Below are 24,440 nucleotides of genomic sequence, written 5' to 3' on the forward strand. Positions count from 1 at the left end.
AGGTAGACCGATGTAGTTAGGGACTTGATTTAACATCACCAGATACCCTCCTCTTAAACAGTCTGTGTACAGAATGCGAGTGATAAAGACTAAAAGGACCACATGCATTATTCTGGTTATGTGGAAAAAACGGAATGGATTGTGGACTGCAGTTCAATTTCAGTAATTGAGGAGGTTTGTAATCGTGTGGCAGGGTTACTTCGGAGTTCATGGACACCAGCAATGGTATCGCAGAGCAACCCCTTGGTGGTAGAATGACTGAAAGAAAATCTAGGATGTTAATTAATGGACTGTCACTCGGAAGAGATTAATTTCCTTGCCTATGTATAATTCTAGAAGAAATCCCGCTCCTTAGTGTCTACATTGTTCTCATTAATGCGGTTTCTGAACCAGGATCGCTTGCAGTCAATAGCAGCAGAAATACGTGTGTGCAATTAAAAATACTTCCCTGCTCTTTGAACTGTGTAATGAAGTGTTGAAATACAGAGGAACATGGAGATAATGGGGAGTAACTAAGCATCATTGTGGAAAAATGGTCAAGGCAGTACCGTTTAAGTATGGGAGAGGTGACTGAAAAGAGTTTGCAGACTAAAGCACTTGTTACGATTGGCGAATTTGCCCCAAACCATTATCTTCGGGGATGCGAAGGAAGCAACCAGGTCTCTTTCAAGTAGCTGGTTTTCGTACCTAATAATTCGATGGCCAAAGACAACCGGATCTGGTGAAACCACTGCAGGAACACTGAAAAGGGCTGCAGGCAGCTGCTCAGTTTGGCCTCTTTAAGACCCCTGCATCTCCTCATCTGTAATGTACTATGGTCCTCCCTCCTGAACTTGACCCCACCAATGTGACCACCACTGAACCTCCTGCACACATTTTCCACCTGCTGAGCCTCTACTGTGGCATCCAGCTCTTGTCTGCTTGATGTTCCTGTCTCTTAACAGAGGGAATAGGAGAAACACATTTGTGAGGGTAAGAAATGTCTGGGGTATCCCATATTACAAACCATCAGACTCATCTCCTTTTGCACTGACATGGGTGCCTGTCTGACCTCTCCCAGCCCTACAGGAGAGTTTGACTTGGCACATGATCCCCCGCAGGGAAAAGTATGAAGGCAGGCTCCCTTCTACTTTAGTAGGAAGGATTTAGTGCGTGCTTCTTCCTCCGATTTCCTTGTACAGGCCCTTAATGTAGTGTCATACTGTGATTATTTTGTTTCAAGTGGTGGGGTATAATTTGCTGCCCATACTGGATCAAGCAAGTGAGGCTCGCCTCCTGCAATCCCTGTCCCAACACCACCTTGAAGGTTTTGAGGTTCAGACTCCTAGAAAACTTTAATAAAAATGGGGCACATTTGGGAATTTTACAGCACAGTTGGGAAATAAAAGTTCATTTCAGTAAGCAGACATATACCTTAATTTACACTGTTCCTACTGCAGACATCAAGCTATAGCTCTATTTTAAGACGAGAGTGTTATAGAAAGCTTTAAGTATAGATAATGAAAAACCTCTCTGAGTCCTGGAAAAACAGCCATAGTAATTAGTGCCCTCGAGCCGTAACGTAAGCAATGACCATATACATACCTAGTTTTGCTAAATAAAGCATTCTGATGGATACTTCTACCTGCAGATTCCATATCTTTTGAATGTCCTAGGTGTCAGACTAAATACACAAACTTTTCGGTTGTTCTCCACACCGGTAGGTAGCGCTGGCCCCACTTCAATGTCAGATTCGACACAGTCCGGACATCACTGGAGCCATAATTCACCCCCATCAGCGCCTTGACGTCAGTTTCCTTTTTCTATTGACGCAAATCTAGAATTTCCTCTCCTCGGGGAATCTCCATTTGTACGGTTCCTTATAAATGTTGAGTCTTCAAACCATGTAAGGACTATTATAGACAAATTTCCATCACTGGCCCCATGACATCTGCCTATGGTCGGATCACAATTTCAAGTCTTGCGAGGTCTACAGGAGCATGCACCCAAGGCCCTAATGGAATGGGAAACCAAACCATTTAGGGCTCAGGATTGAGATGATAGTCAAGTGAAAGTCTTGGTCCAGAACAAGGTCCCATAAGTCCACGTTGTCGAAGTCATCCTGAAGAACACATAAGAAGAAGCAAAGCCATGTCCCGAGTGTCTTCTATCTTCGAAAGGTAAGTCACCAAGCCACTCCCGCCCGCTCCCCTCTAGTCCTTGTCGAAACAAGAGCGTTTTGATCTTCTCTACAGAATTTAGCGCCGATGGCTCCTTCAAATCTGATGCTGATCCCTGATTTGACAACATGTGCAGCACAGTCTCCCAGACGTCAGCCAGCGCTGGTCAATTTATCCGTCCCTGGCGCTATCTTATTGTTGAATGCCATGTTTGACATATTTCACGGGTCCAAAGTCTCCTCTGGAATACCTGCATGCCTCATCGGTCCTATAGGTTATGCTTTTGGCGTGATGCTTGCAGCCTGTACCCTTGGGTCCTTTCGCTCTGAAATTCTTTGTTTCCCACAATCCTGATTCCGATGCCTGTCTCCACCTCATGCCTGGCGCCATTGCCAATGTTCCACCCCAGCCCTCCCAGCCCTCCCCCAAAAGGCTTTCTTCCTCTGCCCCCCAGGTCAATGCTTGCTAGCCCTACTGATACCACAGTCCACGCTACTTGCACTGTAGACACCTCCCCAGAACAAGTTTCTGCCTCCTCCCACTATCTCAGATTGCAATTTCCTGCTCCTACTTATAGGTTAAGAAGAGCGGCACAACATCTCATGGAATTGGATGCTAATTCAGTGGGGACTATGACCCACTTGAGAAACCCATACTAGATATGAATGACAGTGATGTAGAGTAGTCACTGTGGGCAGGAATTTTCACAGCGTTTGGGATAAAAGTGGGCTTGACATCATCTGAGTGGGAGCTATTCCCTCTGACTGGCCTTCCACCCACATAAGTCCCCTCCTACCACTTTATTAAAAAGGCAACAAGGCCCCTGATCTTCAGCTCCCCTCCACAGAGGCCTAAGCTAATCTCTTGACTGAAGTGTTCCATCTGACCACTCACACTACATAGCACTTACAATCCTTCATTGAAGCTCTAACTGAGCCCATTCTCGCTGTGTGCGAGAAGCCAGCCTCTTCTCTCACTAAAGCTTTGTCTTTCAAGCTTCCTTCTCCTCCCAACTATCGCAAGGGGCTCCCCCCCCCCCCTTCCCCCTCGCACAGAGTCGAAGAAAATAGAATAGTTTGCCAGGAAATCCTTTCGAGAAGACTCTCAAATCCCTCAATGTGAAATACCTGATGGGCCGTTCTACCCACACTGTATGAGGCATGGCACAGTGGGGGATCCCTAACTTGGCACAATAACTCCAGCTTCATAGATTTAGTGAAGGATGACCAGACTGCTGCAGAGCAAGTGATTTTGTTAGATCTTCATACTGTGGACTCCATAGCACAAGCCATGTCCACATCTGTATCCCTTTGTCTTCGTGCTAGGCTAAGGAATGTGGGGTTTCTCCTGACTTACAATCCACTTTGATGGATCTCCGGTTTGATTGGTTGCACCTGTTTCCAGCTAAAGCAGACTTTGCTCTCAACAAGTTCAAAGAGACCTAGACCAATATCATATCGCTTGGCCTGCAGAAACATCGGGGACTATTTGAGTACAGAAGATTTAGAGGATTTTTTAGAGGGTTCTCCGTTTTTTGGGTGTGTTAAGAAATTGGTTACAAGCCAGCAAATGGGTATAATAAATACACAAAACACCTAGTAGAACCAGACCTGCATCTTATTTCTATTTCAACTATTGACGCAAGAACCGATGCTACTTATGTCACCCTTTTCCTATTTATGTAGCACTGTAGTACTGTCAGTTGTTATGGAGCACTGTTCATGAGATTGCTACATGTTTAACTGAAGTGTACGTGTGGTGTGTATGATTCTTGTTCTTCGTTGTGCATTTGTGTTAAGGTTACAAGTGCTGCATTCTGGCAGTATATACAACTACATATGACATTTCTATATATGAAAAAAATGAGTTTCCTTGCGGTCAGAAGTGTTCCTCTGGAACTCTTAGGTAAAACTTGATTGGATCATGCACTGAGCATGAAAGGGTATTTGTTGTTGCTCCTATTAAGTATATTGCTGGTCTGCTAACTGAATGTTTAGCCATACAGAAAATGTGGACTACTAGAAACAAGTCACGGCTTATGGGAGGAAACTGAGTTACCAGGGCCCGCCTGCCTCCCATCCTTAGTGACCAGATCCTTACCCATGTTTGGCCTAGAGTATGTTGTGCACCGTATGACCATGCTCAATATTAGGCCATCTCTTGCTGAAGGAGGAGCGTTTGAGTCGTTAATGTGCGGCTGATGCTCACTGGTAAGTAGCTGTTTGATTCCGGAGCTCTCATGTTAGGCTCTAGAAGCATCTCTTGCGTTCGGCCGTCAGAAGGGTCGGACTGGCCTGAGGGACCATAACTTCATGCCAAATCTGTTGTGAATACTGTGTAAAGTGGGTATGCTCTACCCTTCCAGTAGGCCCCTCTACCCATTCCTCAGGGTACCTCTGCCCCTCCAGCAGACCTTCTTTCTATATTTCAGCCGGAGGTAGACCTTCATGAAGGTGATGGCAGTTTTAGCAGTCCTACTCAGACGCACAGGAATCCTAGTGTTTCTATACCTGGATGACTGGCTTCTCAAAGCTGGGTCCCGGGAGATGGTGTATCGCCACCTGGAAGTCACAGCCTCTCTGCTGTTCGACCTGGGCTTTTCCATTAATAAGCCCAAATCTCACCAGGTGCCCTCTCAGTGCATCATATTTACAGTGGCAGTACTGGACTAAGTAAAATAAAATAAAAATCAATCCTTTTCCTCTCCCCAGAGGCTACTGGATATTCAGGCTATGATTCTGATGTTTCAGAATGGAGCCCAAGTTCCAGTCCTTATGGTCTTATGTCTGCTAGCTTCCTGCATTCTACTAGTATGTCAGCGCACACTGGCACACAAGGGACCTCCAGTGGTGCCTCTGCAGGCATTGGTCCCAACATGGTGGAGATTTACGCAGTTCTCTAGCAATCTCGGAAGACATAGCAACAGGCTTGATGTGGTATGGTGTGGCCATTGCAACCGCCACTGTTACTATGGTGGTAAGTGATGCTTCCGCATAGAGTGGGGATCTAATCTGGCGATCACAAGCTTTTGATTTCCGGAAGCGCTGCTATTGCATATAAATTTGCTAAAGCTACGGGCCGTTCGACTGGCACCCAGGCTTTCCTGCCATCCCTTTGCAGTCAGTCCATCGAAATCTTGACCGACAACATGACCGCGGTGTGGTATATCAACAAGCAGAGGGACATAGTGTTGCATCTACTCTGTTGAGAAGCACTACTGCTCTGGTCTTGGGTGCACAAGAACCAATTCAGGCTGGTTGCCAATCCTCTGGCTAATGTTCAAGCAGACAGCCTCAGTCCGTGTCACCTGGCTGTACGCGAGTGGAGACTTCATTCAGAGGTAGTCCAATACATCTTCAATCTTTAGGGCGCACCTCCGGTGGACCTTTCGCCGCTTAATGTCCATTGTTATGTGCCCTCCGTTGCCTGTTTGGGGGATGCATTTTTGTTGGAGTGGAACTTTACGCTTTACTACACTTTTCATGCATACCCTTGATTCCATGGGTGCTGAGGAAGATCTGCCTCAACTATACCCAAGTCCTCTTAATAGCTCAAGGCTGGCCAAAAAGGGTGTGGTATGCGGACCTGATGAACATCTCTGTGCCCTCCACCTCCCACACAGGGTAGACCTCCTCTCTCAATCACAGGGGAAAGTATGGTACCCCAACCTCCTGAACCTCCACCTTCAATGCTGGAGATTGAATGGGGTAGCTGAAATTTCTTGTATGTACCACCTGAACTCTGAAGTGCTGGATGTTCTCCTTAGTGCCCAATGACACTCCTTCAAAATGGTCTATTTTGGGGGAATGGGATAGGTTTGTCAAAACGTGTATGAACAACTTGGTTAACCTTCTTAAATCCCGCTTGTCAGACATATGCATCATTAGCTCAAAATGGTGCACAGTGGGTATGGTAAGGGGTTACTTATCTGCCTTGTAGGCCTTTCCCTTCCTGTCTCCCCCAACCAACTGTACCTCCGCAAATCACCAGTAGTCATGAGGTTTCTGAAGGGCCTCGCTGACCAGTATACCCCTTCTCCTTTTATAATCCGGCAATGGGATTTTAATTTTTGTTCCGATGTTTTTAATGTGTTCCCCGTTCAAACCCTTGCACAGTTGCCAGTTGAGGCTGATTACATTTAACACTGTTTTTCTTGTAGTCATTACGTTGGTGAGGCGTGTCGGTGAGTTGCAAGTTCTGAGCATCAAGTCCCCTCTTCACTAGCTTCTTGCCCAACAAGCTGGTTCTTAGAACCAGGGCTGCTTTCCTGCCAAGGTGGTCACACCCTTTCACATGGGGCAGTCCATCACCTTACCAGTGTTCTTCCCTTCTCCACATCCCACTAAAGAGGAAGAGAGACTTGGAGGCTTCATGGGCTGGATTCCAAAAGGGCGGTCAGTGTTTGACCATACCAAGAACTTCTGGATTAACAATCAGCTTATCAAAGACTATGGTGGCAAAATGAAGGGTAAAGCCATCCAGAAGAGAATGCTGTCAAGGTGGATTGTCTGATAAATTCAGATATGCAATGCCTTGGCTCACAAAGAACCCCCAAAGCGTATCAGAGCTCACTCCACCACAGCGAAAAAAACAATCTTAAAATCTGGTAAGGGGAGTGCCCATTGCCAACCTTTGCAAGTAGCAGCATGTTTTCGAATTCCCCAGTACAACCATCGGGTCAGGTGGCTACCATTCCCCATGAGATACTGCCTGTGTATCAGTTTGTTTGTCGGGGGTTCCGCCCCAGGTGGTGCCCATGTGGTCCGAACATATCTGCTAACATTGGCTTAGAGTAGGAATGACGAGTTAGGCACACCTTGTTCCCTTACAAATGTGTCCTGATTCATTAAGGTATTATCCAGGAACAACATTCCCACTGTATTTACGCCTTTGTCTGCCCTTTTAGTTATATGTTGCGATTTTACTGTACCTAGCGGTGGAGGAAGGCCCAGCAATGTTATGTTGGAAGCATAGGGGACTAGTGCCTTCGTATAACGAAGTGCTGCTTTCCAATATTTCATTACAGTGGTTAGTAATGGAGATGCATTTAGTGGGATTTTGCTAGCTGGTAACAGAAGCTTATGCAATTCCCCTCTCTCCCATTCGCGTTTAGACATGGCTATCTCCTGCAGGTTACGCCCTGCTATCCAGTACGCAAGCCACTGCAATTGGCCCGCATAGCAGTAGGCTTTCAAATCAGGAACCCCCAATCCCCCGTTTTTTGTGCCTAGTTGAAGTTTTGACAAACCTATTCGTCTGCGCCCACTTCCCCAGATCAATTCCACCAGTAGAGTATCCATTGTCTTGAATATATGGGCTGGGGCCACGATTGGTAGATTCGTAAAATAATAAAGCAATCTGGGGAGCATCACCATTTTTGCAATCGCCACTCTCCCTGCTATTGATATTAGCAGTGACGTCCAAAATGATATTTGCACTTGGAGTGCAGCGACTGCCCGGCATAAATTACCATCCAGGAGGTCCTCGAGTTTTCTATATATATTTGAATGCCTAGGTATCTGAAGGTGATTGTCGCTGTTTGAAATGTCCAGGGACCAAACCGAAACGGATCAACCTGCGTGGTGTCTGTAAAGAAGTATGCGTATGACCTGTTTTCATTTAGTGCTAGCCCAGACAGTAATTGAAATGTATGGAATGTGGCAGGAATTGGTTCATGGTCTGCTGTAAGATCCTTGAAGTATATTATTAGATCATCTGCATAAGCAGAGATAAGATGCGCATCAGGGCCTATTCGTATTCCTTTGTGTGCCGCCACCGTTCGTAGTTTAATAGCTAAGGGCTCAAGGGCCAGTAGAAATAATAAAGGTGATAGCGGGCACCCCAGCCTAGTACCTCTCTCCACTGTGTATTGCGATGAGATATGAACACCTGTATGAGCACGTGCCGTTGGATTCGTATATAGCAGACTAACCCATTTAACATAAGCCTCCGGAATGCCAAACTTCGAGATTGCACGTAACCTGTAATTCTAGTGTAAGGAATCGAACACCTGGCGTAAGTCTAAGGATACGCACCCCTGTTTGTTATCTGTTATTGTTGCTCTTGACATGACTTGGTGCAGACGTCTAATATTAAGGGCCTTGCATCGCCCGGGTACAAACCCGCATTGGTCCACATGTATTAATTTAGGTATAAATTGGAGGATTCTGTTTGCCAATAGTTTGCTTAAAATGTTATAGTACAGTGAGAGGGGGCGATATCCCGGCATATCCTTACTGTCCCTGTCCGGTTTCAGCAGTGAAACCACCACTGCCTGCATTGTAGTGGGTGGAGGGATCTCGTGTCAAGGGAGTCTTGGCATAGGCTTTGTAAGTGAGGTGCTAATAATGTTATATACTTTGCATAAAACTCTGTTGGTAATCTATTCATACCTGGCGCTTTGTTGCGAAGGAGTTGTTTAATTGCAGCCCTAATCTCCGCTGTTGTTGTTGGTTCCTCTAGTTCTTTCTTTTGATCAGCCGTTAATTGTGGAAACTGTAGATCCTCAAAAATGGACTCCTAGTTAGCTTCGCACGGTTCTACTGGCACTGCATACAGCGTCTCGTAGTAGTTCTTAAATGCATGTATGTACTACTAAGCTCCGATCTTCTCCGTCGCGCGTCAATATTTGAGGTAGCTATTCCGTTGTTCTTCCCTGCCGTGCTCTGCACCGTTTGTGGTCCATACATAAAGTATAAGGAAGAATGTGCCATGCGTTCGAGTCTGTAAGGTCCTTATATGCCTTTCAGCATACTATGCCACCCAGGAGGTTCATAGGTGTCAACACGTCACAGAGGTTCCACTGCAGTGTGTGTTTTTGTTACCAGCCCAAGCACCACTGTGCAGATGGGATGTGGTATTGCGTCTGACCAGGTTGTGCCGCAAAGTGGACGGCAGAACATACGTTTATGCCACCAAAAAGAGAGGAGAAACCGGAAGTTTTATTATGTGCACCTCCAGTACCAGCAATGGGGGTCTATTTCCCAAGCTACTAAGCACCGCGGGTCAGTGCCATCAGAAGGAGTCGAACCGCACCAGCAGAGTCCACAGCTTCTATAGTCCTGCAGGCCACCGGGGTCCCCACCTTCGCAGGAGCACCTTTGCAGCCACAGTCCCCCACAATTCAGCGGGCCTCAGAGAGTTTACTTGCATGCCTGGGCTCCGACGTCTTCCAGCAAAGGAGCGCCCACCATCTTGTTCTGCGCCACAATACGCTCCGTACCTTGAGTTCGGGTTTCAGAGGGGACGTGAGATCTCCTTCTCGATTGCGTCCGGTACAAGCAGATTCCGAAATCACTGCCTCTCGTTGCCGTCGTCACTGCACAGCCATCATTTGCAGCGGCGCTTCCCCTCTGGTACCGGCAGGTAGTCTCGTCCAGCGTTGCTGCGGAGGCGGGTGAGTCGCTTCGCCTTCTTCAATAAGTCCACGCTCAATTTCCCCTCTCTGAAGCGCCGCCGCATTCATGGGCGTCCCCGCAGCACTATACTCTACATCCAGAGTTGCGATGGATGGCCAGTGTCAGGATAATTAGCGAAGTGTCGGGGCTCGGAGCTTTGCTAGTTCCCGTCCCCCCATGTACGGCAGTCGGCCACGCCCCCGGTCACTTTACACGGTCTGCCATTCAGTACTCTTTAGTTGAACCAGCCTTTCAAATCCACCTCCTAGTTGAACACCGATTGGGATCTAATCAAAAGGTGAGGAATCTGCAGGTACGTATCCATCAGAAAAAAGTTACTTCCTTTCTGTAACGGCCTTTCTAGTGGTTTCTCTGTCTAGTTGCAGATGTCAGTGACCTCATTCTGTTCCCCGTTTGAAGACTGGCTTACTACATCAGTTACCCTAATAAAGTTCCTCTCTAGATATTGTACTGCTCCTCATTAATCTGATGTCGTTCCCCTAATGTTCACCTCGAGCACATCAAAAATGCATTGGAAACCGACATCAGGATGCCGGTGTGGGTGTTTTATAGCACCAGTGACTTCAGGATTGCGTTGTTTCTGGCGCTAAAGTGGAACCAGCGCTTCCTGCTAGCGTGGAGAGCTACTGAAAAGTTTCCTATTCAGCCTGACGCCTGGGATGTTAACAAGCATTTACAATGCAATGGTCTCGGCAATATTATAGGTAGAGCTATTGGTATTGCTCATTATTTTTTTATCATTTTTGTATCCCTAAATAAATGGCATTGTCATTTCTATTGACATTAGCTTTTTTTGCATATGTGATACCTATTGCATTAGCAGAGAGAGAGAGTGAGGTAGTGAGATAGAGAGTGAGGTATTGAAAGAGAGAGTGAGGTAGTGAGAGAGAGTGAGGTAGATAGAGAGAGGTAGTGAGATAGAGAGTGAGGTAGATAGAGAGTGAGGTAGATAGTGAGGTAGTGAGATAGAGAGAGTGAGGTAGATAGAGAGTGAGGTAGTGAGATAGAGAGAGTGAGGTAGTGAAAGAGTGAGGTAGTGAGGGAGAGGGATGTTGTGAGGTAGTGATATATAAGTGATGTTGTGATGTAGTGAGATAGAGAGAGGTAGGGAAAGAGAGTGAAAGTGAGTTAGTGAGATAGAAAGAGTGAGGTAGTGAGATAGAGAGTGATTGAGGTAGTGAGTGAGAGATAGTGAAGTTGTGAGGTTGTGAGCTTCTAATTCTGAACTCTGCATCTTATTAATTTTCGGTCAATGCATATACGCTGTTCTCTTAAACCTACTCTGCACATTTCTTTGAAACCTCGCTGGTTTAAGGTCGTTCTGTGTAACACAATACATTCGTAACATAAATTAAGCAGTGTGTCCTGTTAAGGAGATCACGTCCGAAGGCCTCACTTGGAGCAGTTTGTTCTGCTCTGTAGTGTTTATAGGTATAGGTGACGTGATTAGCCAATAGACCTAGTTTATGATGTGCCCGTTGCAAGTTTGGTGCATCCATGTTAAAATGTAAACCTGTAGTCTATGGAAGGTGAAGTGAATGTACAAATATGTGTGGGGAGATTAGGGGTGGTAGATTTAGGGGGCGGGTGAGAAAAAGCGCTCGAGGGAGGCGGGGAAGGGCAGACAGGTAAGGTGAGAGGATGAGGGGGTGTAAAAAGGAGATGGGAAGATTTTACCAGCAACCGTTTAAAAAAAAAAAAAGAGGCAGGGGCGGTTGAGGCGCGGGGGGCGAAAGATATGAGACTGCAGGAGAGAGGGAAAAGGAGACGGGTGGGCGAGGTAAGGTGGAAGAAAGGATGGTGTGAAAGAGAGGGCGCGAGGAGGTGGAGAGCAGAGAGGGGGAAGGGGAAAGGACGTTAGAGAGATACATGGTGGGGGGGACAGTAGAGAGCAGTCACCAGGAAGAGGCGTGAGGGGGGGCCGAGGGGTGCGTGGAGAGGGTGAAAATACTGGGCAAGCATGAGGGCGAGGTGCGAGAGAGGAATGTGCCTGGCTAGAGAAGGGGGTGGAAGAGGAAGAGCACGGGTCAACGGAGAGGAGTGGAAGTCGGCTTGATGGAGAGAGATGAGTGGGGGGGAAGAGCACCATAAACACAATGCACCAAAAGCTCAAAACTTTTCACACTACTACCTCCCACACGAAACAGTTGAAAAAAGGGGGAACAAGTGTAATAGCTGAACTATTTATTCACGCTGATCAATTAACCCGTGAAACAACCTCCACGCCGGAAGAAAAAAAGTCCTAATCTACACAAAAACCGGAGTAACAAGAGTGGGTGAAGCAGTGCCGGGGACATTGTAGGCAGTGTGAAACCCCAGACATGACAGGGAGGAGCTGTGGTCGCTATCGGCCGTCAAACGCATGTATCACCCGTGCGGCTCCACGTTACAAAACCAAATAAATAAGACGCTTTGTGAACAGGTTTGCACGCCAACACCGAGATGCTGTAATACGTGTTACTTTGTACGGACACAGAAGAATACTAGACAACTGCGGAAATGACGTTAATGCGGGCATTCGAAAGAGGGCCTTCGCTTCTACAAGGAAAGAGTTTGCGGAAACTGCCTCTTCTGATTAGCAGGGGGTTTACAAAACAGCACTCATGTTTCATAAACCACGCCTCTAGATAAACACTACTAGCCAAAAATATTTTGGGTACTGGCATGGTCTGTGGGCCATGCCGTCTCCATGTCGCACAAGCTGCCGGGGGTAATCAATCACGTCTGTGTAAATGTTAACTGTCAAGACAGCAAACCAGGTTACTTCTGGCGAACTGCACGTCTGCCCCTCCTACGCACTCGCTAGGCTCAATGATGGACAAGAGGGCGGGGCTACCTGCTCCAGAATGTCATATTGTAAGTGACCGCTTGTTTATTGCCTGTGCTATTATAAGGCTGTCTCAAAGTGCTAAAGATTGGGGGGAGGTAAGAGGGAAGGGTGCGTGGTGTTTCACACTGCTGGCACAGCACTTACTCAAAACTATAGGCGAATCGAAGCGTGGGGGTGCAATTTGTCGACTTCAATCGTATTTTCCAATTCATTACCTCTACCACTCATCTACTATGTAGTCATTCAAGTTACATATCCGGTGTACAACCGTATTACCTTGTTTGGTTTTCTGATAAAATACTTTGGTAACAATACAATTACTTCGATGAGAGTGAACAGGGAAGTAGATTCTGGCGCTTCAAAGGGCCGAGGGTGAAAAAAATGCAATGGATGGTCTGGTCGTTTCTATGGAAGCTTCGAGGCGCCGCGAAGTCGGAAGCGTGTCGGAATGCAGGGGAAGGCAAGTAATCAGGCGTCACTCAATTCATTGCCATTTCATACAATGTACGCATTTTCTCATAAAAATCTCAGTACAAAAGTGCATAGACCATATATATTTATAAAAAACGACTCGCTAGTCTTAAGGTGCTTAAATCGAGAGCAAAGGAGATTTTAAAGTTCATTCACGATTGGCTCCTGAGGCGAAAAGCCGGGAGCGGGGACTAATTACTTTTAAAATCATTGTGATGTGATACTGTGTTTTTTAACTGTTACCCCCACCTACCTGAACATTTGGCTTCTCAGAAACAGCGCTACTCGCTGCAACGACTCCCTTCCTTCGGCCGCCATTCCCGAGGGCGAGGCGAGACACGCCCCCTCGGCTGGCCACGCCCCCCCGCCAAACATACAAATAGAGCGCGCCAACGCTAGGCGCCGCATTCACGATTGGCTCCTGAGGCGAAAAGCCGGGAGCGGGGACTAATTACTTTTAAAATCATTGTGATGTGATACTGTGTTTTTTAACTGTTACCCCCACCTACCTGAACATTTGGCTTCTCAGAAACAGCGCTACTCGCTGCAACGACTCCCTTCCTTCGGCCGCCATTCCCGAGGGCGAGGCGAGACACGCCCCCTCGGCTGGCCACACCCCCTCCAACCCCCCGACCCATCGGCATAAAGCATGTGTCTTGGTAGGAAGCGCAGCGGACGAGCGCAGCGGGCGCGACGTTTGCGCGCCGAAGGCGCGCCTAAGGCAAGCCCGTCTGCGCCCGTCTGCGGCCGGACGGGGCTAGGGGCACGACTCCATGCCAATTTTATCTCCTACTCCTCTGAGGAGCTTATCACCCTCCAGGGCCACTTGCCACTCTCGGACTCTGTCCGCAGGCATATTGCTTCTCTAGGGATTGCACCCTCTCCCACTCCTACTCTGCCGTTCTCTCCGCCCGTCTGTTTCCCGCAATGCCCTCTCCCACCCGGCCCTTCCCCTCCCACCCCGTCACTATCCATCCTCTTGCTTAACACCAGGTCTGCGGTCAAGCACCATCATGAGCTCTTTGTCTTGCTTGATTCTGAAAAGCCTGACTTACTGCTCTTGACCGAAACCTGGTTCTGTGACTCTTCCCTGCCTGTTCTCTTGGCTACCCTCCCCCCCCCTCCTATGTGGCCTTACACGCTGACCGCCCAGCAGGTAAGGTTGGCGGTGGAGTGGCGATTATCGTTCGGTCGGAACTAAATTTTCAACCCATCCCCTCTCCCCCCATCTCCTCCACTGAATTCCTCACTGTTCGTTCCCTCGCCCTCTCCCCTCCTATCACCTGTCTCCTAATGTACCGTCCTCCCCAGTCTTTGCCTCTATTCTTGCCGGCTTTTCAAGACCTTTTGGCCAACATGGTGGTCAATTATGCCTCGGTCTTGGTATTAGGGGATTTCAACTACTGGCCCTCGGACCCTTCTGAGTGTACAGCCTCGAAAGAATTCACAGAGACTCTCACATCTTTAAATTTCATACCACACATCTCTGTCCCCACTCACTCTCACGGTCACACTCTTGACCAGGTCTGGTCTCTTAATCTTCCAGTTTCCCCGGTGACGGTCTCCCCCTGTCCCTGGTCCGACCATGCCCTTATTTCCTTCTCCGTCTCTCTCAACCCGATATCCAAAGTCCCCCACGCTAAAAACACCTGGGCGCGGAATTGGAATAGAGTTGACTTTCCCACTCTTATGTCTCACCTTCAGAATTCTACCCCGTCCCTCTCCGATCTCTCGTCCGACTCCCAAGCCAACACTATCAATACCTGGTTGGCTAGAGGTTGTGACTCAGTGGCTCCCCTGCGCCGCATCTCCGTCCGGCGACCAAAGGAGTCTAACAGGTGGTTTAATGACCACCTAAAAGAACTAAAGCTGTCCGCTCGACAGGCAGAAAGGCACTGGAGGAAAAATTATTGTCCCTCACTCAAATCCCTTTATCTGAAATCACTCGCCAACTATAAGATCGCAATCATTTCCGCCAAAACCTCCTATTTCTCAACCAAAATAATGTCTGCCGAAAACAAACCTAGGGAGATCTTCAGCATAGTGCAGGACTTGGCTTACTCCGACAAGGCTTCACCTCAAATCCCCCCCATCCCAGCCCCTTTGTAATCAACTAAACACTTACTTCCTCGATAAGATCGCTACCATCAAAGCCAACATCCCCCCCCCCCCCCCCCCCCCCCATCAGCCTATGTCGACCCCTCTCCTCCTACTGTTCAAAACCTTCTCACCTCCATCCCCCCCCATCACTGAAGAGGTATTCCTAGACTTACTCCCCAAAGTAAAGTCAGGCTCTCCGGCAGACATCTGTCCGGCGCGAATTCTCCAACGAATCTACTCCTCTTGTCCTGAACCCCCCATTACCTTTCTTAACAGCTCCCTAGCGCAGGGAGTAGTGACCCCTACGCTCAAATCAGCCACCATAGTGCCCATCCTAAAAAAGCCTGGGGCTGACCCATTCATCTCAGCCAACTACCGCCCCATCTCCCTGCTGCCCTACTTGGGCAAGGTGCTGGAACGTTATGTCACCACGGTACTCAGCACCCATGTAGAGGCCAATGGGGGATTGGCTTCCCGCCAGGCTGGCTTTCGACCTAGGCACTCGACTGAATCAGTCGTGGTATCAGTCCTGGACAACCTCAGGAAGGGCATGGATTATAACAAACACCAGGCCCTGGTACTCCTCGATCTCTCGGCCGCATTTGACACGGTAGACCACACCATCTTACTGTCCCGTGTCAAGGCGGCTGGAATTGAGGGAGCAGCCCTGGTGTGGCTTTCCTCCTTCCTGAGGGACCGCACTCAGGCGGTCCGGCTCGGAGATTTTACAACCATCCCACTCCCCGTCACGTGTGGTGTCCCCCAGGGTTCTTCCTTGTCCCCCCTACTATTCAATCTCTACATCTTCCCCCTCATCTTCGCTCTTCAACAGCTGGAGGTCACCGTGTTTAACTACGCGGATGACCTCCAGCTCATCTTTGATCTATCCTCTTCTCCCCTCTCTGTTTCCAGCTTCCAGTACACCATGACATTTATCAGGGACTGGATGAACCATAACCATCTCAAGTTGAATCCGGACAAAACCGAGTTGGTTCTTACCGGAGGTTCTTCCAGTCCCTGGAATTCTCTCTTCTTGCCCCCTACCCTTGGTCCTGCCCCCACTCCTTCTACCACGGTCAAAACTCTGGGGGGTTAAAATGAATAATCAGCTTACCCTCCACTCTCAAATCAGCTCCGTAGTCTCCTCCTGCTTCCTCACTCTCCGAACTATCCGCACTGTCGCTCGCTTCTTCTCCCCCCAGACACTCAAAATGATCATGGCCGCTCTAGTCATATCACGACTGGACTACGCCAACGCCCTCTACAACGGCATACCAGCATACAGCCTAAGGAGGCTACAGGTGGTCCAAAACCAAGCCGCCCGACTGGTTTTTGGTCTCCCACGCTACCACCACTCCACACCCCTCCTCAGGGAGCTTCATTGGCTCCCGATAAAGGAACGTTCTCTGTTCAAAACCGCCTGCATGGTTTTCCAGGCTCGTCAAGGCACCGCACCTGCTTTCATCTCCTCACTAATAACAGAATACGTTCCCTCTAGACAACTTCGTTCCTCTTCCAAGTCCCTTCTCCAAATCCCACGCTTCAGACGCAAAAAGTGGGGTGGGTCCAACTTTTCCACCTTGGCCCCCACTTTCTGGAACTCCCTTCCAGACCACCTACGTGCGTCTACCCACTATCTATCCTTCCGTAAGGATCTTAAAACGTTTCTTTTTAATCAGGCATTCCCTGTGTAAACCCCCTCTCCGGCCCAATCCCGGGCTCCCTTCTGTCTCTGTAGCCAATCCCCTCCACTAGCGCCAAGAAACCGTTCGGTGCACGCTGCGCTTTATAAATGTTTTAAATTAGAAATTCAATCCTGGCATTTTCCCAGATACATCTGGATATTTTAAACGCACCCGCACTCCGTGCATACCGCTCCTCCCGCTGTTTTACGAAGCATAAGAATAGCAGGACGTAGGGCCAGCCCCCTCATGGAAGCCCGCATCGAAAGCATAGCGCCGATGTTGCTGGAAACATTTGATGCAAGCGGTATAATAAAGCCCATTTGGAACAACAAAAAAATCATCCTTACTAAATTCGCTCCTCGGACAGTTTTATGGACTATGAGATTATAACAACCGAAGTCAATTTTGGAGCCAGTGCTGCAGCTTCGTTCGAATAAAGACAAGCACACCGCCGCCTTTCTCCGAGGCAGAGCAGAAATTCCTCGGAAAAAGGCAGCGTCGTTTTCGGATTCGGGGGCGTGTTTTGCTGTTATCTCCTCCAGCCATTGGCTGGAGGAGATAATTAGACTTTCTGCAAAAAACACGCCCCCCGATCCGAAAAGGACAGGGCCTGATCGGAGTGACGGGACCTCTTCTCCAATGGCTGGCCAGCATTGAAGAGGCCAGCCAATGGAGAACAGGGGAGAAGAGGGGCGGGTTCAAGCCCCTCTTCTCCAAAACATTAAATCTCTCGACTTCCGGTTCTGCCTTCGGCAGACCGGATGGTCCCGAGACCTAAAAAGGGGAAGAATCTGGAGGTAGATAGAATATCCATCACAAAGACTGTTACCAAAGGCAAATAACATTTTCATTTCCCCAAACAGAAACCGTTTTCTGAACACACAATTCAGGAAGCCTTCCAGTGTTGCAGGATGGATTCCATCCGCAGCAGATGTGTGCCAGTCTTATAGTTTCATGAGAGGCTGCATTTGCAATACTGCATGCAGGTGAATACTTAGTCAACATATATTTTTCATAGACTGGCAAGACCCTGGCCATTAACAGAGTGTTGGTAGTGATGCTTCTACCGGCTATCCATGCTTTTAGAGACACACCTCTTGCTCATTACAGGAAGAGATCTGTCCATTGAGAACCACATATATCGGCTATCTACATCATCACCTGAACATTGCAAGTGAACAGTTCTCAATAAACATGGATAGCAAATTACATCATGTCTAGCGTGGCGCCTGCAGCCAGCCACAGGCTTTTATGCAAAAGGACTTTGAATGGAGTCTTTTTAGCTTCAGTTTGCAATGTTATATGTGAAACTTTACCCATCAGAACGTAACATTTTCTTGGCTAACCAAACCATTGATGAAGCTGTTTGAATTAAAGTCAGACTTTGATCTACAGGATGGAGGGTCTTTTAGACTCTGGTAGGTCCGACCTACGTTGACCCAGTAAGATATAAACTGTGACGCTCTACCTGTTTACACATGTCTCGAGGCTCTGGTTCTCACCAGAAACTTGCCTTGGGAGTGATGTCTAAAATATAAAAAAAATGATGAATAATTCCCCTGGCTACTTGGGCAACCTGAAGAAGTGGCAGATTGGTCTATGATATTGAATGATCCTAATTGGGAGGAAGCGCTCGTGTACCGATGGGAAGGGACCATCCTTGCCAGCCTTTAAATCTTTCAGCTGAACCTTCTGCATTGAACATATTATAAGAGAACCTGACTTTATGCTACGGGGTTGGTACCCAGCAAGCGCTACCAAAAGTCCAACATTAAAGACTGTATCTTTCTCAGACCCACCCTACTTATTGCCTTTTTAGGCATATTTCGGGGGGGCGGGGGGGGGGGGGGTGGAGATGTTGGACTACCCAGATGTAGTCAGATTTTATTTCAGTATGATAAAGCTAGGTAATGGTGAGGCACCACCTGGCCTGGCGCAGGGTAATAGGCTGGCGTACGGCCTTGCCGACAGTGATCTGTGAGGGACAGGTATGGCCCCAGTCAATTTTTAAGATACGAGCTCCATGGCAGGGATATTATGGGTTGAAATTAAAGCAGGTAAGTGATGTCGGGCCGAACACCATGGAAGAACCCGCTAGCTGATGTTGATTGTACGTATTTAGATGTGATCTATCCTTCGCTTGACCTGCACAGAGTTTTTGTGCGGTTTGAAGTGTTCTGCTTATGTGTTCAGCGAAACTTGATAAAATGTATTTTAAAGTGTTCTCACAGCAATGGGCCAATTTGCAGCTCCGGATACAATGTAATTCAGCACGTAGCCTATTCTGTGTGTTTCGAGTAAAGTCAGAGTTCCCATACAGAGCCATCCTGATAGGCTCAAAACAAAATACTTTTTGACTTTCTCCTGTTTTCATTGACATGAAATTATCTGTTCTTACTTTTTCCCTCTATGCATGGTGGGGTTTTGAATGATTGCGGTAGATCCAACATATTCACCCATCATAGCGTGAAATCAAATAAAAGTTAAATCGCCTTCAGTGTAGTCTTTCTTACAATTAGAATACATTCTGTTTCCTTTGCAAATTCCTGCACTGTAAACGGTGTCAAGAAACTAAGCAGAAAGAACAGTCTTTCACGAGTCGCCATACCACGCCTATGCCTTGAAAGTGGAAATTGAGGCGAGTAAGTCGGTAACAAAGGTTTTTAAGCCCGCTGCTTGGATTGGCCGTCTGTTTAGCAGGGTACACTCTCACCGCTTGCTAAGAACAGCCTGTGAAAAATCAGTGAAAGCGAATTACGTACATTTTTTAAAAGAAATGTGTTACTGTGTTGTGTCCAGGTCAGACCAGGGGGCGGTTGTTGTGCTTTGTGGTGCTCATGCTTGCCCTTTTATGGTGCTGGGCTTTTGCCATTGCTCAAAGCTAGAAATGTTGTTGTTACTGGTAATAGCAATTATGCCCTGTTTGACAGCTTTTCCTGCCCTCATTCTACCCTCAGATATGTCAATTGCGCATTGGATTTTGGGGTAAAATGAATATGCCCCACAGTCCTCCACAATGCATATTTACTGCTTTGCTGCAATCTTATTGTCGTTTGTGCCAGATTATCGAAGTACAAATAAAGCAAAGCCGTGTAAAAAAAAAAAAAAAAACTCCCTCTCTTCCGCCTGCCCTCTGACGCGACTCCGCACATGACAACTGAAGATGGCGCGTCTGTCATTCTTGCTATGTGGGATGGTGCGAGTCTGGGACTACGTAAACGAATGGGTGGGGTCCTGATGTGAGATGCTCCTCGGCCCTCCATCCACGAGGCTCGTTGGAGCCTCTGAATGCTAAACCAGTGTACACAGACACTCCTTTACTATTTATACATCGAAGGTCATGCTCAGGAAAGGCATGACACTTGCTGTATCTGCCTGAACGGGTACTTTTGTGAATAATATCTTTTCTCCAGAGAAAAGATTCTGGCACATTTATTAAATATCACACACGCTATTAACATAATTTGCAGACTCCTCAATTAACAGGCTTCCTTTGTTATTTTGTCGTTATGTTCTTCAAAAACTGTTTTTAACATGCGTATGCTGTCTTGAATTCAAAATGGCGTCTTTGCTCATATGTTCCTTAACGTCTGTAATGTTTTTTTTTCCAGGTATCACCAGGGGCTAAAAACAAACGCTATTGAGCAGCCACCGAAAGAAGAACCATGAACGATAGAATACTTGAAGCAATTAATGCAATATTTTTTCCAAGCACTGGAAAATGAGTTGCACTAACTAGTTCATCGATTGTTTTTGGTATATGGATGTTGTGGAACTTTTACTAATCCTGCCACCATTTAAAATGAAGTTTCTATAAATATAGACCTTACAGACTCTAATAAGGAAAATAAACTGTTTTCCTTTAAAGCTTTGTGGCGGTCATTACAAGCGAAGAATATATAACGTTTATTTTGGCAAGTACCATGTTTTATTAATTCACATTCTCTTGTGTTTTTTCATATTTTTCGACCTTTACTCTTCGCCTAAGCATTATTAATCAATCTTTATGCACAGTATAAAAAAAAAACTAAAACCGGAGTTCACATAAGAGGGCTATGCAAACAAATGATTGACGGAATGCTGAATAAATCATACATTAACCCCCCAGTCGAGATCTGGGTTAAATCCATTGTTCTTTTGCTCACCGTGCAACCCCAGTTTAGACCCAGCTATATGCAAATCAGTCTTGACCCTGTGCCTCATGGGAACAGTCCTGCCCGAACTGCCAAGCCAGGTCCTCCCTGGACCCGGAAACAAGCATCCTAGGACCAGTTTCTGGGTATTACCCTTCATCGGCCAGGCTAGCTTGAATCTAGTGGCACAGTGAGCAAGGGTCCCATGTCTGGGCATACCCAACCCAAGGGATTCTTACTATTTTGGTCCGTTTAGTGCAAGTGTTTCAATTGAAATAAATCCTATTCCTCAATCGAAGCACAAAACTGGTTTAGTTGTTAGCTAGAGTTTGATTGTGCTAATGTACTCTCATGGGCCTCCGTAATAGTTTACCGTGTGTCTGCAGCAACGAGGGGAATATTATGTTTAAGCCCTGATGTTTGACAATTTGTTGTACATAGGCATGGATGAAATTTAAATTACGCCAGTAAGGTTCTCGCAATTTCAAGAATTTCACATTGCGCTTATTACAGGATGTTCCCAAAATTATCCACTTTTCTTAATTGCGAGCCATTCACTGTACAGAATGCGAGCAGCTGCTGTTGCCTAATTTTGCTGACATTTTTCATAATTATTCGAAAGCAAACTATACGCATTTTGCACACCCCTAGTAGTATGTGTATCAGCTGAGCAGATTTCTGACTTCTGCACCTCGACTATATAAGGTGCTGTGTATGCGTGTCTATGGATGGATTTATGTTTTTTACTGTTCTCTAATGGATTTATTTTTGTGTTAAGTACACAGATATTTGTTTAAAAAAAAAATCTCTATTGTTTTGTTAAACCTTTCAAAGGTATACCTAGCCTTGGGTTCAAAAGTTGCTTTCAGTTAGCTCATTGTTCAATAGGTAACATGGGTTTACCCTATTTTCTATATTATAATGCAATTTTTTATTGTATGACCTGTTACTTCTGGCTGCAGTTAAGAAGATTCATTTTAACTGTTTGAAGTGCATTAGAAAACCAGCTTTGGCAGTGCCAATAGGTCTGGCATTGGCCACCATCCTTCTGGCAATTCTATTTTTTTTGTCATACTTTTTGCAAAACTTTGTTTGGCAATACACTGGGTCCCCATCATTCTAAAAACAAAAATAATTTGCTGCAAGCAAAAACGTTTATTTAGTAAAAAAAACACCGTATCATAATACTCCCTGACACTGAAGGGAACTACTTTGTGTGTGGATGTGTTCCTTGCAAAAGGGCAGCATGACATAACCTGTTTGTGAAGTCAGCCAGTGTCTGAAGAGGCCTGATACATTATCCCTTAATGCATGCTGGAGTGGGTGAAACAAACAAAGAAAGAAAGCAAGAAAAATGTTAGGAAGAAGGAAAGAAAGAATGGAAATAAGGATGAAAGAGAGAAAAAAGGGAAGGAAATAATGGAAAGATGGAAAAGAAAGTAAAAGGATCAGTTGTTACAAAACTGTTTCAAATGGACCCAATTTGGTATGCTGTGAAATAATAGCAGTCAGAAAAGCAAAACACTCCCAAATAAATTTACATCACGATTGGCTGGAGATGGGATATGATAAAGATGAAATGTGCATTAGAAGCGTTCTGCTATCACTTCAGGCTCTAAACACAAAGGTGACACTGGTGTAATTCTCAAGTAAAAACACTGGTGTTGAAGGGGGACTAGGTTTGGTGCGGATGTGTTCCTTGTGAGAGCGCAAAATGCAGTCACTCAAAGGGAAGTTAACCAGTGGTTTAAGTTGGCTGCCCCACTACCCTTGCTGTAGTGGGGTGAAGCAAAATGTGAATGACACAACAGACCAATGGCTGAAGAGATGGTGTCTGAGAGGCCCTTTATGTAAGTATGTGATGCATATTTTAGTAAAATCAAACTGTCTTGGCTTACGCCAGACCTAAAACTGACCTTTTTGAAAGTTAATTAGGAATCATGAAATATGTGAAAGTGCTCAATACCTCTGTATTCTGTTCCCTTTAGTAGCCAGAGCTATCTTCTATAAATATGTTGTCAAGAAATGTGTTAATTCAAGGAACCCACTAGAACAGTAGTTCAAATCCAACTTGTTTATGGAGATCTTCTGCAGCACCACTAACATTTCCTTGCTAGGTTCCACTCACAGGGATAACTGCCAGTCTGCCACCTACATACATCCAAGGAGCTGTCAACATTCCTTGCATGTAACATGAAGAAAGGACTGCCCACTACACTGTATAATCCCTCCAGTGTATTAACCCACAACAAATCATCCATTTCTTTATGAAAACCGGACTCATAATTGGGTATTAGATCTATCTTGACTCATACTTGCTCTCCTAATCTTGTCTTCGTATCAGAATATTATAAAAAATAAATGGATCCAAAATACATTCCTTAGTGGAAGTTCAACTCGACTGTTTGAGAGGCTACTGCATCTCATTGCGGAATATAGTTTTCAGTCATATGCCAGTCGAGCATACTTCACTATCTCCCGTCTGACACCGTTTTTAGGTCTCGCGCCTAGCGTTGCACTGCATAGCTGTGCTCGCGCAGCGTGAGACATTTAGTAGGTGAAAAACGGGGATTTAGCACTGACCTTGGAATCGCACACGCTTGTGCGTGTGCGATTCCTTTTGTGCTACCCCATTGGCCTTTGTGTGCGTTTTTTTTATAAGAGACCACGCAATTGACCAAAGGCGGGCGCATTGCTCCGCCCATGGCCTATTGGTTTCTATTACGCGCTTGGTGCGCGTAATAGACACCAATAGGCCGTGTGCTTTCAATTATCGTGCACAGACACGGGCGCGATAATTGAAAGCCCGTCTCGCAGTGGCGCGTGGCGTTAGAGTGATTTGCAACAGACGAACAAGCGCTACAGTAGAAAAGTAGGAAAACAGCCATAAAAAGATAAGGTACATGGGGCCAATGATAACACACTTATATTAACAAAGGACACATAGGAGAAAACACAAACATGAAAACGTACAAGTTGGGAGTAAGTAGCGGTGCTGGTACCTGGGAACTGAATTCACAAAGAGTGAAAAGTAGCAGGCAGTGGCCCGAGCCCCCCGCCACCCCCGCTCCCCCCCCCCCCCCCCATTTGAAGGTAAGGAAAGAAGGACACCAGAATATTCACCCGTGCAGAAGAAACAGCCAGCGAGTGGAAGGGGAGCCATCGGGCTGAAAACCAGTAGAAGGAATTAACCACGAGAACGGGTTCTCCAGATCAAGCCAGAAAAGTAACTAGGCCACGTGATGGAGCCAGAAGGGATGTAATTATGCAAAAGTCATTTTAATATCCTTGGCGAATGTAAACAAGAGGCGTTGAACAGAGTTCGGAGAGTTCCCAGTTCTGATCTGGCTGCCTGAAGTGCATCGTGCCACGGAAGGGTCTGTTTTTTAGGCCCGGGGTCCTAAAAGGAGTGCTTCCACCCTGTGAGGCGGTCGTTGTCCACCAGACATTCAGCAAAGCTGAGAGAGTTTTGTGTGCAACTCATCTAGCCTTCTGCAATGTCTGATTGCTAACATCGTAGTTTTTCGGGGAGTTTTATATAGCGCAAACTAGTCCCGAAGGGATCAGAGCGCTTTACCTGAGCACCAGTTGCGTTACAGGCGATCGCATAACTTTGTTAGGCACGGAGAGATTAACTGATGTGC

At 46.6% G+C, this 24,440-nt stretch overlaps 1 protein-coding gene across 1 annotated transcript in view; it reads left to right on the plus strand.

Annotated features, from left to right (window-relative positions):
- MPC2 (mitochondrial pyruvate carrier 2) overlaps positions 1 to 20,530 on the plus strand; it is a 95,908-nt gene extending 75,378 nt beyond the window's left edge. The window contains exon 5 of the mRNA XM_085622995.1: positions 20,275 to 20,530. Coding sequence (XP_085479121.1) covers positions 20,275 to 20,332 — 58 coding nt within the window. The 3' untranslated portion in view covers positions 20,333 to 20,530. The remainder of the gene's footprint in view (positions 1 to 20,274) is intronic.
- Positions 20,531 to 24,440: the final 3,910 nt, after the last annotated feature.

Source organism: Triturus cristatus, chromosome 8, assembly GCF_964204655.1.
Source record: "Triturus cristatus chromosome 8, aTriCri1.1, whole genome shotgun sequence".
In the NCBI taxonomy this organism is placed as follows: Eukaryota; Metazoa; Chordata; class Amphibia; order Caudata; family Salamandridae; genus Triturus; species Triturus cristatus.